The sequence below is a fragment of the Anser cygnoides genome, chromosome 5 (genome assembly GCF_040182565.1).
Source record: "Anser cygnoides isolate HZ-2024a breed goose chromosome 5, Taihu_goose_T2T_genome, whole genome shotgun sequence".
Lineage (NCBI taxonomy): Eukaryota > Metazoa > Chordata > Aves > Anseriformes > Anatidae > Anser > Anser cygnoides.
In genome coordinates this window covers 39,344,700-39,366,637 of record NC_089877.1, presented here as the reverse complement: position 1 = coordinate 39,366,637, position 21,938 = coordinate 39,344,700, and the positions used below count along the sequence as shown (strand labels likewise).

At 39.9% G+C, this 21,938-nt stretch overlaps 1 protein-coding gene and 1 long non-coding RNA gene across 2 annotated transcripts in view; one reads left to right on the top strand and one right to left on the bottom strand.

Moving 5' to 3' along the window:
- The window catches only part of MUC5AC (mucin 5AC, oligomeric mucus/gel-forming), a 49,388-nt gene extending 38,114 nt beyond the window's left edge, over positions 1 to 11,274 (top strand). Inside the window, 16 exon segments of the mRNA XM_066997590.1 lie at positions 72 to 322; positions 1,760 to 1,943; positions 2,341 to 2,539; positions 3,432 to 3,610; positions 3,866 to 3,935; positions 4,234 to 4,334; positions 4,694 to 4,725; positions 5,489 to 5,666; positions 6,355 to 6,459; positions 6,638 to 6,672; positions 7,059 to 7,181; positions 7,292 to 7,390; positions 8,133 to 8,261; positions 9,054 to 9,111; positions 9,724 to 9,829; positions 10,456 to 11,274. Coding sequence (XP_066853691.1) covers positions 72 to 322; positions 1,760 to 1,943; positions 2,341 to 2,539; positions 3,432 to 3,610; positions 3,866 to 3,935; positions 4,234 to 4,334; positions 4,694 to 4,725; positions 5,489 to 5,666; positions 6,355 to 6,459; positions 6,638 to 6,672; positions 7,059 to 7,181; positions 7,292 to 7,390; positions 8,133 to 8,261; positions 9,054 to 9,111; positions 9,724 to 9,829; positions 10,456 to 10,660 — 2,054 coding nt within the window. The 3' untranslated portion in view covers positions 10,661 to 11,274.
- Positions 11,275 to 16,276: 5,002 nt separating this feature from the next.
- LOC136790927 (uncharacterized) lies at positions 16,277 to 18,866 on the bottom strand. Its single transcript, XR_010831817.1, has 3 exons — positions 18,388 to 18,866; positions 16,812 to 17,003; positions 16,277 to 16,552 (listed from the first exon to the last, which is right to left on the bottom strand). It is a non-coding gene; the product is annotated as an uncharacterized lncRNA (long non-coding RNA).
- Between the last annotated feature and the right edge of the window lie 3,072 nt (positions 18,867 to 21,938).

Genomic DNA, 21,938 nt, shown 5'->3' with positions numbered 1-21,938 from the left:
ACTTCATTGCCTAAATTCTTTCTTCTGCATTAACTTTCATGTTAATCCTCTAAATATTTTCTCTCCACCAGGTGTGTGCAGTGGATGGGGTGATCCTCATTATATTACTTTTGATGGAACCTACTACACTTTCCTTGAAAACTGCACTTATGTCCTGGTGAAACAGATTGTACCTAAATACGACAACTTCCGTGTTTACATTGACAATTATTACTGCGATTCAAAAGATGGACTTTCCTGTCCCAAATCAATTATTATTTTCTACAAATCTGCAGAAGTGGTGCTGACCCGTGAACTCATGAATGGTGTGATGACGAATGTGGTAAAATATTTTTTTTAATTATTTCTGTATTTTTGAAAAAGACAAATAAGGTCCATAGGCCTTACTGATTTTCATTTGAAATATAGCCTGTTAAGAGTATCAGATCACAGAGGTGACAAGGGCAGAAGAAATCATTAGTTTAAAAAATGATTATACTAATTTCTTCAAACTTAGTGTCACAAACAGCTTAGCACTACGCAGGTATGAATACATTACATGTGTATTTGCATGTATATAAATGACACTAGGAAACAGATTAATACAGCTGAAGACAGAAAGAATGCTTACACTGCTACTTGATCCATGTTTCCTAAAAACTAATGCACTGTGCCTTTCACTTATGTAAGCAAACACATTATGAATAAACACAAATGCAAATTGCAAGCATCATTCTTCTCTCATGGTCAGACTGGTATGTATCCCATAGTGGCTGGCTGACTAGGAATTGCTTTCTTTGCATGGAGAACTTCAGGCACCAAACAAAGCTATAACATGATTCCTTCTCTGATCCCTTGCTGGGAAGAGTGGTATAGCTGAAGAAGAGGGGAGACCAGGGGTGTCACTTCATTTTAAGATCCTAACTCAGTGTTGACAGCCAATGAAAACCAGAAGTCAGTCCCAGTGTTACACTGGTGGATTTATTAGGTGGTTAGAGAACAGAAAGAGGTGAGATGATTAGTTTGTCTTAATATGTACTCTCCCTCTTCTGAGCCAGGCAAACCTCTCCTTACTTACAACCAGAAAGTCAAGCTGAAATAATCAGTCCAGTGATTCCCAGTGAAAGAGAACAGTAACTGACTGTTCTAACTCTGACTTTATTTCAATTCAATTCAAAGAAAGTTGCAGAATAATTCCTGACAAAAAGTTATTAAATGAGTATGTCCACCTCTTATAAAACACAGACTACAAATGGAACAGGTTAGATTAAAGAATAAACATGATCACTAGGTAAAATTGGCAATGGGGACATTTGACTTCATTTTGAGTTCATACAACTCTTCCAATGCCACACAACATGTAGTATAGGGATGGTGTGATTTTGCAGCAAAGTTATTACACAATAACGGCAGGAATATTTCTGTAGCTAAAGAAAACTACCAGTCATTTTTTATATGAAGAATATTTACATGAAACAAAATTATGAAGGATACAAACAAAATACTTGAGTTTAGAATGCTGTACATTAGCACACAACCTGCACAAACACAGTACTTAGAAGTCACTTAGGTTATTTTGTCACAGTATATCAACTTAGCAATACAAGCTGAGAAATTAATGCGTTATATGTTGTTACTGAAATGCAAAAGGGATTGGATATGATGCGCAACAATACCGAGTTAAGCATGATTATGAAGATTATAAAATGCATTATTGAAAACAGACAGAAGCAGTGCTTATTGTGAAGTTGTGCTTTTTTTTTTTTAACTCTGCATTCAGATGTACTTCAACAAAAAGATTGTCCAACCAGGCTTTAAAAAGGATGGCATTTATTTCTCCACACTTGGCATCAATATGATTGTTGAAATACCAGAAATTGGTGCAACCATCACCTTTAGTGGGCTGATTTTCTCCGTGAAACTTCCGTACAGCAAATTTGGCAACAATACTGAAGGACAATGTGGTAAGATAGATATATTAATGGTATTTTCCCCATCCTCTGGTAGTTAATCTCACCCACTCTGCCTATGAAGGATCATGATAGACAGAAATATTTTGAATAGTAGTAAGATAGAATCAAGAACAGTTCTGGTCTTCGTCTTCTGTAAGACCAAACGTTTATTATTTCAGCAACCTGCTTTTTGATTTGGGATTTGGGTTTGGGGTTTGTTAACTAAATTAAAGCTCATATGATGTAAAGAAAGCAGTCCTTGTGAAGCAGGACACCTTACACATTTCATGAGCGCATCACATCTAAACTTGACACCAGCACAATAATGTGTGATGATGTAGATCATCATCATCACATATCACAGATGTGGTGTATGACGCTTATATAGCTTGTCTCTGATATCTTCCAGGAACATGTACAAATAACAAAGCAGATGAATGCCGCTTGCCAAGTGGTAAGATCATTTCTTCCTGTCCCCAAATGGCTCATCACTGGCTTGTTGGTAACAACACACCATGCCATGGAGTACCACCACCAACACTCATAACCACACCTCCACCAAGGCCTCAGTGTAAAGTTCCTGAACTCTGCAAGATTATCCTGAGCAAGTAAGAAAAAAAAAATGAATGAATTTGCTCTTTCCAGACAGAAATGTCTCAGTATCCTATAAAACGAGTAAGAAATGTAGCCCTACCATGTAATTATAGCTGAAAACCTCATCCTAATGTCAGGAAATATATAGTAAAGTGCCTCTGAAAAAAACCTCCTCTCCTTTTAGGACATGCACCCAAAGATAGCTGAGCAAGGAGAGGTGAAATCAGAAAATGAGGGAGACAGCCAGCACTGAAGTACTTAATTCCTGGGTTGCTATCACAAGCATTTCTCCCTCTGCTTTTCAGAGTATGTTTACTCACTCTTAGTCTCACTATTAAAGTAAGGACTGAACTTTAAAATTGAAGTGAGCCATTAGTCCAAAAGGTAACGAACTTGGTTACCAATGAGGATAACAAAGCAGGTAGAAACATCTCAGCCAAAGTGTCTTTCAGTCTTTGTATACGCTAGGTGCAATACGGAGATCCAACACCAACAAAGGTCTGTTTCCTGCAGTATTTCCTATGCGTGTGTGAGCTCTGGCAAGTTTTATTTCAACTGTGTCATTTATAAAGGCCATTGTCTGCACACTCACTGTAGTGTCTAATAAGTTATGAGCTATTCTATGTGCAATTTTTCTATCTCTTGGATACTCTTAGCATCCTTTTTTCATCTATCTGATGCAATTGCCTTCTTCATGAAATTTCTGACGTCAGGCTGATGAGAAGTTATGTACACTTACATACACACAATAACTATTAGCCTCTTTAGAAAAAAGTAGAGATTCCAACTTCCTAGCCTTTCCCTTCCTGAGTCTATGTCCCACATTAGTGGCCATTTTTACACTTAACTGTTTGTATATAATGACTTGTTAACATTAAAGGCTTTTGGTTTCTTTTCTGTCTGCAGAGTTTTTGCAAAATGCCATGATGTGATACCCCCAGAACCATTTTTCAAAGGATGCGTTTTTGATGGGTGTCGCATGACTGAAGAATCCATGCAGTGTTCCAGTCTGGAGATATATGCTACAGAGTGTGGTTCTAGAGGTGTCTGCATTGACTGGAGAGGAAAGACAAACAACATCTGCCGTAAGTATTGCAGAACTCAAAAATGTGTGTGTAAAACAGTAATAATTAGTGTTTTATTCAGTAAGCACATCATGCATCTTACAATTGACTATCATATTTTACCTACAAAAAGTCCTTATTGACAAAAGCCCCAGATGAAGGCAGCAATGCCAGAGTCACTTTGGCTGCAAGATGATCTACTATCAATTTTTTACCTACTATCTACCATTAGATCCCCTTTCAATTCTTCATCTTTTGTCCTTTTTTCCCATACAGCATACAACTGTCCAGCAAACATGGAATACAAGCCATGTGGGTCCATTAATCCTGCTACCTGTGAGCCAAGGTATGGAAAGACCAAAAAAACCAACTGCTTCTCTTTGTCTTTTTTCTACTTTTACCTACCTACTTCCCTTACTAAATTGAACTATTTCATAATTAAACATCTCATGAATTTGCATACTTTATTCAAGATTTATATATATCAGTCAGCTCTATGAAAATGCACTTGCTGTTGCACTTTGGAAAAGTAAATTACTTTGTCTCCTTTTTATCTGGCATGGCGACCTTCTGTACATGCCTCTTTCTCCAGCTCTAGTGAAAAAAACCATGATATTCAAATACATACATTCCACCCACTCTAGCTCTGTGGACCATCCTGGCTATGGAGTAACTGAAGGATGTTTCTGTCCTGAAGGAACAACACTCCTGAGTGAAGACAGCAGCATCTGTGTTTCTGAATGTTGTAAGTACTCTGTAACTGGTTTGGGGAATAAATAGAGGTCTGGATTGGTGGTTATGAGGCCTGAGTTCTACTGCCATCTTTTACATGGTCAGTTCATGGGCAATTCGATTTATTTAAGCTCCTCTGATCTCCCATCTAAAATAGAATAATAAACAATACCACCTTTTCTCCATCTTTACTTACATGAGACTTGGCAAGATGGAAGAATTCTGTCATTTATATTTCATAAGAACTAGTCTGCATATTCATTTTCTTGTTAGATTTATCTTCATAGTATTTCTATTTGAAACTGCACAAACTTATTAATTTTGTCACTTTTCAGTAGTATAAATCTCCATTCCTTTTTTTTTTTTTTTCAGCTTGTAGGGAACCAAATGGAGTATACAGAGGGGTGAGTATCACTATCAACTTGATTTATAAAGTACAGACAGGTGAAGCAAGAGGACTTTTGAGGTTTCACAAGAACAAAGTTATGCTTAAGTTTGGAGAGACTTTCGGGTTTTTTCAAACATTTGTTCCCCTTCAATCTTAAAAAAAAATAATTCTGAGTGTGAAAGCAGAAACCACATTACTTCCTAAGAAATTAAACAGCAAATAATGGGATATTCTTTCAATAACCATCACCTCACAAAAAAAGGGAAAACAGACAGATGGTATTAGTGGAACTTTGGCCATCTGCTTCTTTTATTTCCTCAAATTTGGTCTATTAAAGTAACTAGAGACAAAGTTGCAGATGGGTAACAAACTTTACCTGTTGCTGATAATGCTGACTGCATTCTTAGTTCCTCAACCGCATACAAATTATAGAAATTTATCTCTGTAATCTAATGTGTAAATGAATATGTCATATGATAGTTTCTTATTCAAAAATGCATGCAGAGTTCAATTCCTTCTCCTTTAGATCCCTGTATCCCTCGGACTAACACTACTAGTAAATAGAAATTGTAAGCTGTGTGAACATGCGAACATGCTGAGAACCTTAGTGGCCTCCAGGATCTTCTCTTAATTAGATTCAGTTTGAGCGTTTCTTATCAAAATACTAGAACCATGAAAAGGCTGATGTTATTAGGTATCACTGTATCCATGACTAAGAGAAATAGAAACAAATAAATTGATTTTGTTTTGAACTTACTTTTTTTTTTTTTTTCATACAGCCAGGAGAAAAATGGACAACAAATTGCCAGGAATGTGTCTGTGACAGATACACTCTCAGAGTGCAGTGTACAAAACATGTTTGTTCTATGCCACAGCAAAAAGCTTGTTACGAACCAGGTTACGTGCCTGTTCAGATACAGATACCAGAAGATCCATGCTGTACCAGGACTGAGTGCTGTAAGTACTGTCTCAGTTCTTTATAATGGGAAATATACTATATTCATTTGGGGGAACTACAGCAGTAATTTCTCTTTTTTTTATACTTTGCATTAATCTCATAACTCTTTCTTAAGATTTTCTTGCAAAGTATTTACTAGATGCCAGAAGAGAACAAAAATAAAGATGAATAGATTTTACCTAGATAGACACAGAAAAGTAACTGTAAATCTGCAATTTGACTTTTGGAAGGAAAAAAAAAAACAAAACTTTAACGCTGCCACCACCTGAAACAATATCCAAAAGCTATTCAAAACCTCTTCTTTTTCAAAGACCAGCATAAACTGTTTATCTTACCTTAAAAGATCTCTTGAATTTTTAAAAATTGTTCAAGAGAGTTTCTGAGCCTCTGGAGAGTCATCAGATTTTCCAGTCAGCACAGATTTCTCTTTAGAAATATGTCTTTCCAGCAATCACTGCTCTATTCTTCTCAGCGAATGCTTTGTTTTGCAAAGGTTATAGAAAGGCCGTTCACTTTAAAAATAGCTGGGCAAATATACTGAAATAGCCATTAAACTAGTCTGTGTAAATTTTTATCTACAACATCGTATCTGCCTCATTGGAAAACTTCTGAAGTTCATAAAAAACAAACTTGCTTTTGTTTAAAAATTCTGAGTTCACTATTTTCTATCTTTTTTACATTATACAGACTGTAATACCAGCCTCTGCCCTGAGGCCACACACCAGTGCTTAGAGGGACAGGAAATAATCACAGTAACACAGCCTGGAAAATGCTGTCCTACCTTTGAATGCAGTAAGTACCATGTACTTTTTTCAATGTGTTACTCAGAGCTATGAATACAAAAACCTTGAAAGAGAAAGACGCAAGTTATCAGTGATATTATATGGGGCCAACAAAGCAGCAGTTTCTTCATATACTTCTGCTTCTTAAATTTTGTACCTCTATGACACTCTTTCTTCCTTCTTTCCAGGACATGGCTGTGTAGTCAATGAAACCTACTATGCAGTAAGTACAAAGAGTAACTCAATAAAATACAACTTTACATAGGTTCACAATGCAACATTTTTGAGATCACTATCATAGACCACATTTGGCAGGAAGGCCTGTGATAAAACATTACTAATTGAGGCCAGCATATCAACACCCTTCCTACAAGCAAGAACATTTTCTGCTCTACTTTATATATTAGTAGAATTTACTTAGAAAATGAGAAGCATGGATATTACCAACAACAGAAACTCTGCTTAAATTAAACAAACAAAATGGTAAATTAAAATAAAAGTATTTAAGGATAGTTTAGCCCATACGCACAGTTCAGCTTTGGTCTGTGATGTACGTACAGAACGCAACTTGCTTTCACTAATAATGATTTTTCTTCTGACTTTTCCCAGCCTGGAGCTGTGATACCATCAGGCCCCTGTGAAACCTGCACCTGCTCTGAATCCTCTTACTCAAGCCTTCAGCAGGTTGCTGTCAAGTGCCAGCCTGTTATCTGTGACACCTACTGCCCAATGGTGAGTACTATTTCGCAGTCAGTAATTCCTACCACACTCAGTTCAAGTAGCTGCAAACATGGTCAGTGTCCTCGCTCAATGGCATTTCCTCTCTCTTTCTTTTAAACCAGGGATATAAGTATACAGTGGAACCTGGAAAGTGCTGCGGCACATGCAAGGCAGAGGCCTGTATAGTGAACATGGGAGACAACACTACACACGTGCTCAAGGTAACTAACCCTGTTTCAGTTCACTTTTGGTGAACTGTTAGCCTTTCCACTCTTTCCTTGTCTCTATCACATTCACTTCCCAGGCTTTTTCTCATGTTAGACTAATGCTTATTCAGATGGGATGAACTGTCTCACATGGCTTGAACAGCACCTCAGCCATGAGGCTGAGGCTTCTGTAAGCAACCGTGATACTGAACAGTGGCTTTCAGAACTCAAAATCAAATATATATATATATGTGAAAGCAGTGGGTTACCTTATTTGCCTTCAGCTCTGAAAAGGCAACACAGATTTCGCTCAAAGGATACTTTTGTTTTTCTGTCTGTGGAGGCAGATTCTGCTCCAAACAGTGAGTCTCGAGGTAGCTGAGAGCTTCGGGACAGAGTAAGTCAATGAAAAGAGCAGAAATTCTGCCATGTATCTGCATGGGATTATGTCATGCCATAAATTCTCACAACACAAATTAGTCTTTCCAGATGAGTCCACATACTTTTCCCATGCATACAAAAAAACATTATCATATCTAGATAAAAATACAGCCTCTTCGCTTGGTTAATGAAGAAGACTTACGGCAGTATGATAATATGACAAGTAACCATCAGCTGCAATTCAAGGACATTATTCAAAATAATCACATTGCAATACACAGCAATGACAGAACACTGGTTGTTTGGGAGGGGCGGGTTGTTTCATTTTTATGCAAGAAGATTTTTATTCACCTTTATCTAATTTAATTACTTTCAGATTGGAGAATACTGGAATCAGCCTGGTAATAACTGTACAGCCTACACATGTGAAAAACACAACGGACAGTTCATTACAGTCATCGTAAAGAAAACCTGTCCCTACTTTAACGCTGATGACTGTGATCCAGTAAGTACTCTTTTACCTGTTCTCATGTTTGATTGAAAAGATTGCAGTGGTTAGCACCAGTGATAGCAGGATCATGATGTCCAGTGAAAATACCTAGAAGAAGCATCACAATTTTATCCTCTGTGAATCTGGTCCCCATCAAATTTAACTTCTAAAAAGCAAATTGATATTCAAAAGGTCCATATATCCTTACTGAATCAGAAAGATCACAGCATAATGTTTTGGATTCCTAAAAGTGCCAAGGGACTAGGAGCAAGAATCTTAACAGAAAATAATGGGATTTTTTTTCCTAAATTATTTAGGCTTTCAATCTATTTTTTAGAATTCAGCCACTGACTGCAAAGGCGAAGGAAAACAAGCTATTTCGGTTCACAACATTAGTCAATTTAATACAGGTCATGGTAGATCAGAACCAGCCCGAGACATCTGGGGATTCAGTATTTCATTAACTGTGTTACTCTGTCTGACATAATCCTTCATCTGCACAGACTTCGGTCCTTCAAAATATCCTACATGTGCTACAAGCTTTATTTTGAAATTTTACTACTGAATTCTGATGATAGCAAAGTAATTACAGTCTTCCCCAATGTCTGCCTGCAAACAACTCAATATTCAGTTTTAGTAGTAGTTATATGTATGTACTATATGTAGTAGTGAGCCCTGCTTGAAATTAGATTCCATGTCAATACAAAGAACTTTCTGGCACTAGAGAAACCTAGGAAGCAGGGAAAGTCTCGCTATTAATATGCAGATAGGAAATGTAAGTTACCTTTTTCTGTTTTCTCACTCAAGAATACCATCAAGCTATCAGATGATGGATGCTGTAGAGAGTGCTCGATAGTACCGACAGGTAAGTAATGATAATTTTGAGTAGAAGCACCATATGTACCTTATTAGGTGTATTAGTCCAACTTACACAGTACATGCAAAGACAGAAGAGGTGAACAGACCAAGTCTGGGACAACTGTCTTGCCCTGGGGTGAGAAAGATGGTAAGGGACAGAATGTTTCCAGCACACATTTTAGGGCTTTTGAAAACATGGATATGGAGAACTTTCCCATCCCTTACTGTTATATATGAGCCTCTTAATGAGATGGAGAGGACTCTGTCTATTCTCCAATTTCCACAGATACATTCTCTTTAAGGAAGAAAGCGAAGATGGTCCTGGAAGGTGGGTGTGCATCGAGCAGTTGCCACAGCACTGTTCTTGATTTCTACATTCTGCGCCAATGCTGCATAAGGGAAAAGTAGTTTTCTATTTGTTGCTAAAACAAGAAGAAAAAAAAGAAAAAAAGCCATCATTTAGCTATAAGCAATTAAAGGAGAAATGCATTGTGACCTAATTTTCTATTTCAGCTCCATCCATCTCAGTTTTCTTCTACGAATTGCCTATCATATACAGATATCTATCTACATGGACATATATTTTAAAATATTTTCTCTTGGTTTGTGGCAAAAACAGGTTGTAAGAAGCACAATACCACTACTGTCATCAAGCACCGCGGATGTGTATCTCCTGCACCTGTTGAGATGACATACTGTGAAGGCAGCTGTGATGCTTACTCACGGTAAGTGGTATAACAGACAATTGTGGTCTCCTGTCTTTTATTTGCTAAAACAGTGACATAAAGCAAATTTCTAGTTATTTTCTAGTATGTCCAAAACCCACCCAGCCATCAACTGTTCCCGTTGTGCTAACTAGAATTTTTAACAGACACGATGCTATATTAGCTTTATTACCTCAAGACTCACCAGGTCTTAACAGCCTGTTCAATGTGATAGTGAACAGACCTGAATTACGATCTTGCCCACGTAAAAGTAAGGTTATTTGTTTCGTACTAGTCTCTCATTTTGGACTGGCTTGATATATGATCTGGATTATTTCATTCACTTTTTCTGTGTCTTAATGAATCACAGAATCATAGAACTGTTTGGGTTGGAAGGGACATTTAAAGATCATCTAGTTCCAACCCCCTGACACACTTTCCATTGGATTAGGATAAAAAGCTAGATTCATCCATTTTTAAAATGAGGAGCAACTTCTATGTCACCAAAATCCTCTAAGAATAGTAATATCAAGCCATATCCTCACGTGTAAACACACAACAATTGGTTATACTTAGTAATGGGTGAAAGGGGAATCGATGTCTCACATCATCTCTGAATCTTTCTCTTCTGTTGGTTTTCCAATCAGATATTCTCAAGAGGCAAACATGATGGAACATAAATGCTCATGTTGTCAGGAAGTCCAGACTAGCATAAGAAAGGTGACTCTGATGTGCAGTGATGGAACCCACCTTGATCACTCATACACCTACGTGGAGCAATGCAGCTGTGTGGGTGCTGAGTGCGTTCCCCAAGACATTGTCAACCAACAACAGCAAACAGGCAATATATGAGGCAAAGACCTCTCAAGAAAAAGGAAATGTCTAAAATTAGAACTAAAGAGAAGCCAAACAAGAGTTGAACATAGACTAAAACAAACCTTTGGAAAAAAAAAAAAAGTAACAAAAGCAGCTAAAATTTTGGACAAACAGACGATATTTTCTGCATACAAGCTCAATATATCTGTCTACATTATTTCAGTTTTCATTACCATTGTATCTCATACTGGTTTTCATGTCTTTTCTTTGACATCTTGAGAGGTACAGTGTAAGATCATTTTGACATTTGTTGCTAGTTTGTATGTCTTCTGGAAAGCACTATACCATAAGACTGAGAGCTTACATTTACACAATGTCAACATTCTTTTCTGGCTTGACGCTTTCCTATGGTCACATAATTAATATACACTGTATAGGCATAAAATAAACTTTACTGCATACGAAAAAAAAGTTTTGCTGGTCATTGCATTCTGCAATCGCTTGACAATATCTAAGATTTCCATTGAGGTAGACTGACTTATTTTGTAACATCTTCATTCCAGTTTACTGAGACAGATCCAAAAAAAAAAAAAAGGAAGAAAACTGTACCTCTCTTTTTCTTTCTTTTTCTTTTTTTGCATTATGGAAAATTTAGTTTGCGAAAAGCCATACCTTCTCAAAACTGTAAAATTCAATATTATAAACAATTTATAGGGCATTTTCCCTATCTATGCTTGTGAGAAAGAAAGACAGACAGACGGAAAGGAAGAAAGACTGAAAGATAGAAAGCCTGTCATAAGAAGCTGCTGCATACTACTCTTTGTTTACATAACACCATCAGCATATTAACTGTATGAAAATTTGGAATTTTTTTTTTGTTTGTGGTTAACTGTTTACAGAAGAAGTATATATATATATATATATTGCCAACAGGGGCATATGAAGGATTTTTGTGAACAATAATAATAATAATAATATATGTAAATTCTTTCCTAGGAAGCTTTTTAAAAGTTGTACCATTGCTATTTATTTTGTTTTTGGAAAATTGATTTATTGGGCCATTTATTTCAGAATTAATGTTACCCCATTTCTTAGTCTTAGTCATGTTATCTGGGTGTGGTGTATTTTCTTCTTCCATTTTGTGTTGGAATATTGTTTTATTTTTGTTCTTTATGAAAAAAGGAATGATGATTAATAAATTTTAAGCATTTTACAGCATGTGTCCTCTGTCTTTTCTCTGAATCACTCACATGAGCATTGCTGACCCTAAAAGATATTTGCTTCCCACTCTACTACATCCATACCTCAATAGGTCCACAGAATCACAGAATAGTTGAGGTAGGAAGGGACCTCTGGAGGTCATCTGGTCCAACCCCCCTACTCTAGTAGGAACACCTAGAGGAGATTGCCCATGACCATGCCCATGCAGCTCAAGACCCACAACCTCTCTGGGCAACCTGTGCCAGTGCTCAGGCATCTGCAGAGCACAGAAGTGCTTCATATGTTCAGATGAAAACCCTTGTGTACCAGTTTGTGCCTATTGCCTCTGGTCCTGGCACTGGGCACCACTGACAGGAGCCTGGCTCCGTCCCCTCAGGTACTGACAGACAACGATGAGATCCCTCTAAGCCGCCTCTTCCCCAGGCTGAGCAGGCCCAGCTCTCCCAGCCTCTCCTCACGGGAGAGGAGCTCCAGGCCTTTGGTCATCTTGGTGGCCTTGTGCTGGATTCTTTTCAGTATGTCGATGTCTGTGTTGTACTGGGAGACCCAGAACTGGACTCAGTATTCCAGGTGTGGCCTCACCAGTGCTAGGCAGAGGGGAAGGATCACCTCCCTCAACCTGCTAGTGATATTCTTCCTAACCAGCCAAGAATACCATCAGCCTTCTTAGTGGCAAGGACATACTGCTGGTTCATGTTAAACTTGGTGTCTACCAGGACCCCCAGGTCCTTTTTGGCTGAGCTGCTTTCCAGCTGGGTGGCCCGGAGCATGTGCTGGTGCCTGGAGTTGTTCCTCCCCATGTACAGGACCATGCAATTCTCCTGGTTGCACTTCTTAATATTCTTGTCCACCGTCTTCTCCAGCCTGTCTAAGTCCCTCTGGATGGCTCTGTGGCCCTCTGGAGAGTCAGCCACTCCCCCTATTTTCATGTTGTCCACAAGACACTTTTGATCTCCAAGTCAAAAGTCAGTCTGGGCTGTGGTACCTAACCCCCTGTAGAGCTTTGATACTGCTTTGAATGAAAGACACTCAAAAGCAGATACTGAAAGTGTTCCAAGCATATCACTTCTGATGCTATCAATTAGTGAGCTTTCAGTAAGCAACCATATTTTGGGTCTGTACATATTTTATAACTCTGAAAGTTCTTTATCTTACTGACTGAAACTACCTAAAGTCCTCTAAACTAGTCAATCTCATATTTTAGTGCCCACTGAAACTGACATAAATCTCAAACAACCCTGAAATTGCACTGCTGCAAATTTACACGTTCTGGCAAGTTACCATGCAGCTATACTTTGAACCAGCTACCACAGATCTGACTGATCATTGTATAATGACAAGTTTTACACAATTTAAAAATGACTCCTCTAGGCCCAGTAGAGGGAACAGTAAAAATTAAGGGTGATGAGCTTTTTCCTAACTTACAGTTTGGACAACTCAGTAACATTTCTTTCGTAGTTGTATCAGGATTAATTGGGTAACAACATAGGATTTCTGCAGATACCCTGCTTAGGCTGCTTTTCTCACCTGTTTTTCTTTACAGAACAGGAACTACCCGTATACTTGCCCATTCAGAGGTGAGCACTTGGTTGTCTGTGAGGATGACCAGTAACTTACTTCCTCCTGGCAACAATCTGCCCTAATTCCTCCCAATTTCCTGCTGACAAATTGTTACTTCACTGTGGTTTTTGGCTTTTCACAAAACTTTTTTTTCCTGTCTTCAGCCTTTTTTGCTTCCCAGCATTACAGGCTTCCTAAATTTTCCTTTACATAGAAGCTGTCTTTGCTCTGAAATATTGCTGACACGTGAGGTAATAGCTCCAAAGTAAATCAATGACTCCCTCCTAAAAACTGGGATGGATGTGATCAGTTACACCTCTCATAAATTAATTACTAATTTTGTAAACTATACATAAATATTAAAGTCAATAAACAATTACGTGGAAGAAAGTGATTGGCTTGGTAGCCCTTTACTGACACAAGTCAGAATACTGTGCAGGTCACACTGAACTTTATTACTGTAGATAATTAATGTATATTACCTTAACACTAGATGGCTCTAGGCTCACAGTTTACAAAGCCTAAATGAAAAGGTGTTCTTTCAATAGGATTTCTTTCAAAGCGCTTTGAAGTATGCCACATAATAACTATTGCTTTGGTTTCCAATCATCAAGATAAATTTTGGTCTTAATTATCTCTTGAATCTACAGGCATCCATTCTAAACAATGTCCCAAGACTTATGTCACTATTTTTATTTTTTTTCCCTTATCTGGTCATCTTTGAAACACAAATCACAGAATTTATTCTATCTGTATAAAAAACATTCAAAAGCTTTGTGTCTAAGTTCAATACTGGCCATCAGAGGTCCTTCCCTGGGGATTCATAATTTCCTCCCTGTTCAGGACTTTTGTTACATGGCCTAACTATTGCATGACCAGCTTTTTTCCCACTTTTCTACACACCATTTTAAAACTCAGTAGTATAAATAACTAATCACTAAGAGTCACTTTTCAACTACACTTTTTAACAATGAGTAATATATGAAATTCTGAGTCTACTCATATTTACCACCTAGAGTCCCACTTCAAGTACTTTATTTGACTGTAAAAGTACATGACAGCCAGCTTTTAAGTCATATTACATTCTGGAAACAGCTTAGTCCTAAAGACTTAGGATTGTTTATTGCACAATCCAAGAGATCTGGACACATGACTCAAATGCACACTAAGTAAGTTTGCAAATGATACTAAATTAGGGGGAACTACTGACTCCCTCAAGGGTAGAGAAGCCTTGCAGACAGATCTTGGCAGACTAGAGCACTGGGCAATCACCAACCATAGGAAGTTCAACAAGAGCAAGTGCCGGATTCTGCATTTGGGACAGGGCAACCCTGGCTGTACGTACAGATGGGGGACAAGAGGCTGGAGAGCAGCCCCACACAAGGGAATCTGGGGGTTCTGGTCAGCAGCAAGTTGAATACAAGCCAGCAGAGTGCCTTGGCAGCCAACAAGGCCAACCGCACCCTGGGGTGTATCAGGCACAGCACTGCTCGCTGATTGAGGGAAGGGATTGTCCCGCTCTGCTCTGCGTTGAGGCGGCCTCAACTTGAACACTGCATGTAGGTTTGGGCACCACAGTATCAGAAGAAGATAAAACTATTAGAGAGTCCAAAGGAGGGCCACAAAGATGGTGGCAGGTCTAGAGGGGAGGACATATGAGACATTTGAGAAGAGCCTGATTCCATATCATATTTGGAACCTGGCTTAAGCTCTGAAGAATATCAGATGTGGACTCCGCAGAGGATCCCTGCCTCAGCAATAAGCCAGTTAATACCTCTCGTTCCACTTTAGCTAACCTTTAGGGGTGGGGTGGGCCAAAGCTGAGCTTTATCGCATTGCTCCATGTCACATCTGCTGAGTCATATGCCTGCCAATTGCAGCACAGGCACAATATGAGAAGTGGCATACAAAATATGACAGTAGATGATATAGAATTTGCCAAAAAGGTGTAATAAACACCATCATGGAATGATGTCTTGCCATAACAGAACTAACCTTATTTGCATTAGTTGGTCATTGCTCTGCTTTCTGGAAAATTATTCTACCTGATGCAATTTTATCACTTGCCCTGTTATTAATGCTTTTGTGCTTTATGTATTATTTCTAACAAAAATCTAGGTCCATTGTTCAGATATCTGTTATTTTACAGGAAATGAGCATTATAATTGCACAGAAATTGTGTTGACTGAAGATAACAAAAAATACTGAACCACATACCTTGTGGCAAGGTGCTGTGTTACTTAGCATTCATAATAGAGAAGTTGTCACAGTACACTTGATTTAACCAAGACATCTAAAAAACCTTTCCCTTTAGCAAGAAAGCTCTGGGTTCAATATAATCCATCCCTCAATAATCCTAGACAGGATTTTAATGACTAATATTTCAACAAACAGTCTTTCAGTCTCAGCTGAGATTGCATCAGAAGCAGTTTTTCAACATAAACCATTCTCAGTTCTCTAATATACTTTAGGCTTTTATAAAAGAAAAAAAATTGTTATTGTAAATGTATACTACAGTATGATAGATACTATATTTATTTTTATATATATTTGTGTGTACAAAGACCAGGAAAATGATTTAGAGGACAAACTCATCAACAATCCTACCTCCCAGTTATCTTTTATCTTCAGTCTGAAATGCTTAGCTGTGTGGCAGGCACCAGAGGCTTCATACACACAGTCTGTTAATTCAGAGCAATTGGTAACCAGAAATAAAAGAAAAGCCTGTAACTTTGTTCCAACCTAACAAGCTAGAGGTCCTGGAGAAAATGCATCTCTGAGCAAGCTTCGCAGCAGAATACAACCATTTAGCAGAGACTTCAGAAAATCTGGCTTTTTACACAAACAAAGAATAACCTCTTACCATATTAATTTACCATTCATTTATTAGATCTGCTCTTAAACTCTTTTCTGAAGAATTCATCTATGTCTCCATCTTTGTGAAAGGAACAGTGGGCTTAAGGGAAAAGGAGGAGTGCCACCAAAAAGCATAGGCTTTTCAGTCAGTCATCAGACAGCACAGGTTCACATGTGCCTTTCCACAAGTGGAAGAAGTGAGCCGTACAAGGAAGGTCTTCCACAGCAGTGGGAGACTAAAGCCTCAGTCATGTCCTTGTAAAATCTGCATAGTCACTGTTGAATCACATCCTGGAAAAGAGGGGAAACTTATACTCTGTGGTTCCTTTGAAGATCCACAAAAAAAAAAGCCAGGTAGCAGGGTGAACATAATTAAACAGTGCACCTCACAGGAGTACTTGATCTTATAGATTGCCTTTTTATGTTAAATGTACGGACTTATTTGCGCAAAATCGGGACCTAATCTTTGTTTATAATAAAATTCCGGTAACTTTTACTGAGATAAAACTACACTATAAAATTGATTTAAATCATCAAGTCAGGAACTTACCTAATGCAAGGAAGACTTCAGCTGATTAAAAGGCTACATGAACTACTCTAATTTGCCTCTTTTCAGCTCTCCAGGCTCAGAGTACACTGCAGGGATAAAGTAAAGAATAGCTGAAGTCTGCTGAACGCCTGCGAACGTCACAAAGCTCAAAAGCTGTTCTGCATCAATATCAAAGAAGACATTTTTGCACTCCTGAAACAGAAATTCATACAAATCAACAATCATAAACCAAAACGTCATCAAAGCTAACCCGCACTGCAATAGACAGAAAAACCTGTCAGCATTGCACTACAGTGGATATATTAGCAGGATGTCAATTTACCTCATAGTAAAATACAAATATGCACTATGACTAATCTCTGAGACTTTCAGGAAACTACAGAGACTTTTTTACAGTCCATCCATTCCTAATGAAAAATGACTGAACATCCCAAATGTATTAGTAAGTACACTCACTTACCCAATTGAGGAAATGCATTTGAGCAAGACACAAGGATTAGAAATAAATAGACTATAGCTACCATAGTGTACTGGGCTTACAGGGCAAGGTTTTGGTAATAGGCGGGCTGCAGCGGTGGCCTCTGTGAGAAGAGTTAAATAAGAGCCAGTTCCAGCTAACTTCAAAAGAGACCTGCAGCTTGCCACAGCTGAGCCAAGGAGTGACATTGACAGCACCTCTGTGAAAGCATATTGAGGAAAGGGAAAAAATGCCGCACAACAGCAGCTGGGAAACAGAGGTGGGAAAATGTGAGAGAAACAACCCTGCAGACAGCAAGGTCACTGAAGAAGAAGGGGCAGGAGGTGCTCCAGGCATGCAGCAGCAGTTCCCCTGCGGCCTGTGGAGAGGCCCCTGGTGGAGCAGGCTGTCCCCCTGCAGCCCATGGGTCCCACATGGAGCAGATCTCCACGCTGCAGCTTGTGGAGGAGCCTAGGATGGAGCAGGAGTTCTGTCAGGAGCTGCTGCCTGTTTGGGACCCACGCGGGAACAGCGTGTCCTTGAAGGACTGCACCCTGTGCTATAGACCCATATTGGAGCAGTTCTTGAAGAACCGCAGTCTGTGGGAAAAGCCCACATAAAATCAGTTTAGGAAGGAGTGGAGAGTAAGGATGAAGGAGCAGCAGAGGTGAAGCATTATGGACTGACTCCAACACCATTCCCCTATGCCACTCAGTGTGCAGAGGAAGAAGAGGGTGGCTGAGGGGAAGGTGTTTTAAGTTTGCTTTTAGTTCTCATTGCTCTAATCTATTATCAATATGCAATAAATTACATTAATCTCCCTTATGCTGAGTCTGTTTTGACTGTGACAGTAACTGATGAGTGATCTCCCTTTCCATATCTCAACCCATGAGCTTTTTTCCATCGTATTTTCTACCCCTGCCCTTAGAGGAGGGGGAGAAAGAGAGTGGCATGGTGGTGCTTAGCTGCGCATCAGTTCGTCAACGACCATACACAGACAGAGACTTTCTTCTATCTTGATTCACTCATTCTGGTATAGTCACACGGGCATTATTCCACAAGTCTGCTAACACACATGAAAGGAGAATCAAGTTGGGACCCCGGCGCCCTGACTCTCACCCCCGGTGACTGCCTGTGAGCCAACGGGTGCCCCGGCGGACACCCCCCGGTGACCCCCTTTGTGACTCGGGGCACCCCGGCAGATACCCCCCGGTGACCCCCGTTGGGTCCCCTGTGTGCACGGGTGGACACCCCCCGGCGACCCCCGGGTGCCCTGGTGGACACCACCCCGGCAACCCCTGTTGGGGCCACGGGCGCCTTGACTCTTGCCCTCGGTGACGCCCTGTGAGCCCATGGGTGCCCCAGTGGACACCCCCCGGTGACCCTTGGGTGCCCCAGTGGACAACCCCCGGTGACCCCCGGCGTGACCCAGATGCTTGGGCGGACAACCCCTGGTGACCCTCTTTGGGACCCCCAGGTGCCCCGGTGGACAAGACCTTGCATTCTGGGAATCAAACTACATACAGCATGAGGATTATTATCTTTCTTATGTTTACAATAGCAACAATAAAGAAGTGACCATCTTTTTAAAGGCAGGTTTAGTTATTCAAGCGGACAATTCACTTTAAGCAATGTGAGATTAATCTGATCCGGCGGCCTTGGCAGGAAAAGCATTTAGAAACTGCACATAATAAAGCTGTCTGGTAACAAATTGCTTTAATCTGAGGACTGTTTTTAAAAAGCTTATATCAAAGGTAGAATTAATGTAATGCACTGAAAATATTTTTTTTACAAATAATTTAGTCCCAAATGCTATTAAATAACAAAGAATCAAGCCCTGCACAGCTCTTTGAAAACCATTTTTACAAGGTCTACGAGGGAACAGAAGGGGATGAAACAAATTTAGTTGAATACACCACGTTTGTCCATGATGTAAGAGCAATTTGGGAGGGAGGAGAGAGAACAACAATCCACTACCTTCAGAAAGCTTTATGTGCTTAAAACATGACCAGAGCTGCCACAAACAGCTCAAGATAATGATGGAAATAAGCAGCACTGCAGGAGCCATGAGCAGCCTGGCAAAAGGAGGTTTTGTCATTCCCAGGGCCTAACCCAAAACTCACCAAGCTCCAGGAGTGACCTCATGTAGCAGTGACGGGAAATACTCAGAAACACAGCAGAGACAGGACCCCTTCCTCAGGTGGCCTTTGGGTACACCCTCTTAAAGCTGCGGGGTCTCCTCAGGCTGACAGGCCCTGACTGCAGGAAAGGCTTTGCTCTGCTGTAGCTGGGAGCAGAGTGGCTGAGGCAGGCCGTGCTTCGTCCTGGCCAGCATCGAGCTTAAGCGACACCTCAGAGATGATGTCTGCCTGAAAGCAAAGCATCACCAGACCTCCTGTGGACAGCACAGCCCTTGCTGGGGACTGGCATGCATACTTTGCCTCAGCACACAGCACTGAGGGGTGACAGGCACTGCTGCGGCAGGGCCCTGCGTCACACACGCGGGGCGCCTTCAGCTCTGGAGATGGCAATTCAACATTGTTCCTGCTTCTTCAGGAGAAAGGCAGCAAGGTATGTACAAACAGAGGTACTCCTGCCTTATTGGGAAACCTCTTCTGAGAGGACTTGTGTAGTATGTCTGCTGTATTTCTTGTATTTCTGCTTCTGGAGCAGCAACCAAAATTGTGCTTGAAGGGGGCCTTGGTCTTGGTCTATTATTATTATTATTACTATTATTATTATTACCATTATTATTATTAGTATTAGTATTTCTTTTCGTTGTTTCATTGTTCTTTTTTTTCTTTTTTTCTTTTCTTTTTTTTTTTTTTTTTTTTTTCCTGACAGGAGTTCAGGGTGAAACCCATTCCCTCATGCAAGCAGGAACCACAAACGAAATCGCAGTCTTTCCACCCAAAATGCCTCAGCACAAGCTAATTCATTGTGGCAAGGTAACCTGCTACCCCAGCACTGCAGGGAGATTAAATGTGACAGGTAGAAAGCACAGGTGACAAAGTGTCCCCCAACACTCCCTGCAGAAAGTTTCATTGGTATTGCACTTTACAGATACCTGTGTGCCTTCACAGGTGCCCCACTGCCTCTGTCTGGTGCCCATTTCTGCTCTGCTGACAGGGCCTTCAGGCAAGGCTGAGGTTTCTGTCAGTTTAGACAACAGACAATATAGGGAAGGATCGGAGTTGTACATGTTCCTCTCCATAAGGTGTGCCAAACTGTTTTTCTGGCACCGCCGAGAATTTCATGTGTCATACAAATGAACACAGGCCTCCTGACTACAAAAGCGATGGCTGTCAAGATCAACAGGTAGCTTTCAAGGAAACGCCAGAACATATGCCAGGACAGCATATTTGCCACATTACTAAAATAGCAATTCTACCCTTTCTTGTATTTCTTGAGGCTATTATTTTCTTGTTATTTATTCTTTGTTTTATTTTTAATATCCATTGTATCGTGCAGCTTAATGCATATTTGTACAGATGATTATATATTGCATTTCTTGTGTTACATGACATGGCTATTGACTGTTTCATTCTGTTTAATAACGTTTGTTTTCTTAAAGTTTCCAAATAGATATTTTACACATAATTTTTTAAAATATACTCTAAATCCATAAGCTTTCACTTTTCAAAAGAAGCTGAAACCATATTTTTTGCCTCTGGTAAATATAGCTGTCTGCTTTTGGATCTGCATATGAAGTTTAACAGCTGTGCATTTGATTTATTCACCTATCAGCAGTTACACAGAGGATGAGTGGTCTATCTTGACAAAGTTCAGCTTCAGTACAATACAATAGCAAAAGGCTGTTTGCTTGAGGCTACAGATTATTTTGCTCCTTTCTCCCAAATACTTGTGTGTAATCTAGGATGCACCTCAGATACTTCATCTGTTTTAGGCAATCTGCATTGATATGCATACATATATATATATAAGCTCTCACATTAAGAATACTTTCTTTGATTAGTGCACAAGGATGCCAAAGGTAAAAGGATCTACAAAAAGAATGTACATTTGTTGTCTCTTTAAATTTGTTATTTCAACCATTTTTTTTCCTGTTCCTTCCAGTAATCAGTTTGGAGCTACTTTTATCATTGCTTCTCTGAAATCATAGGATCATTAAGGTTAGAAAAGACCTCCAAAATCATCTGTTCCAACAGTCCCCCCTACCACCAATATCACCCACTAAGCCAAGTCCCTAAGTACCAAATCCAACCTTTCCTTACACATTCCCAGGGATGGTGACTCCACCACCTCCCTGGGCAACCCATTCCAATATGCCTGACTACTCTTCCTGAGAAGAAATTTCTCCTAGTTTCCAACCTGAACCTCCTCTGGCGCAACTTGAGGCCATTCCCTCTAGTCCTATCACTAGTTATCTGCAAGAAGAGGCCGAACCCCATCTCCCCACACCTTTCTGTCAGGTAGTTGTAGAGAGCAATAAGGTTTCCCCTGAGCCTCCTCTTCTCCAGACTAAACAACCCCAGTTCCCTCAGTCGCTCCTCACAGGACTTGTGTTCCAGACCCTTCACCAGATTTGTAGTCCTTCTCTGGACATGCTCCAGGGCCTCAATGTCCTTCTTGTACTGAGAGGCCCAAAACTGAACACAGGACTCAGACTTGTGGCCTCACCAGATCCAAGTGCAGGGGGACGTTTACCT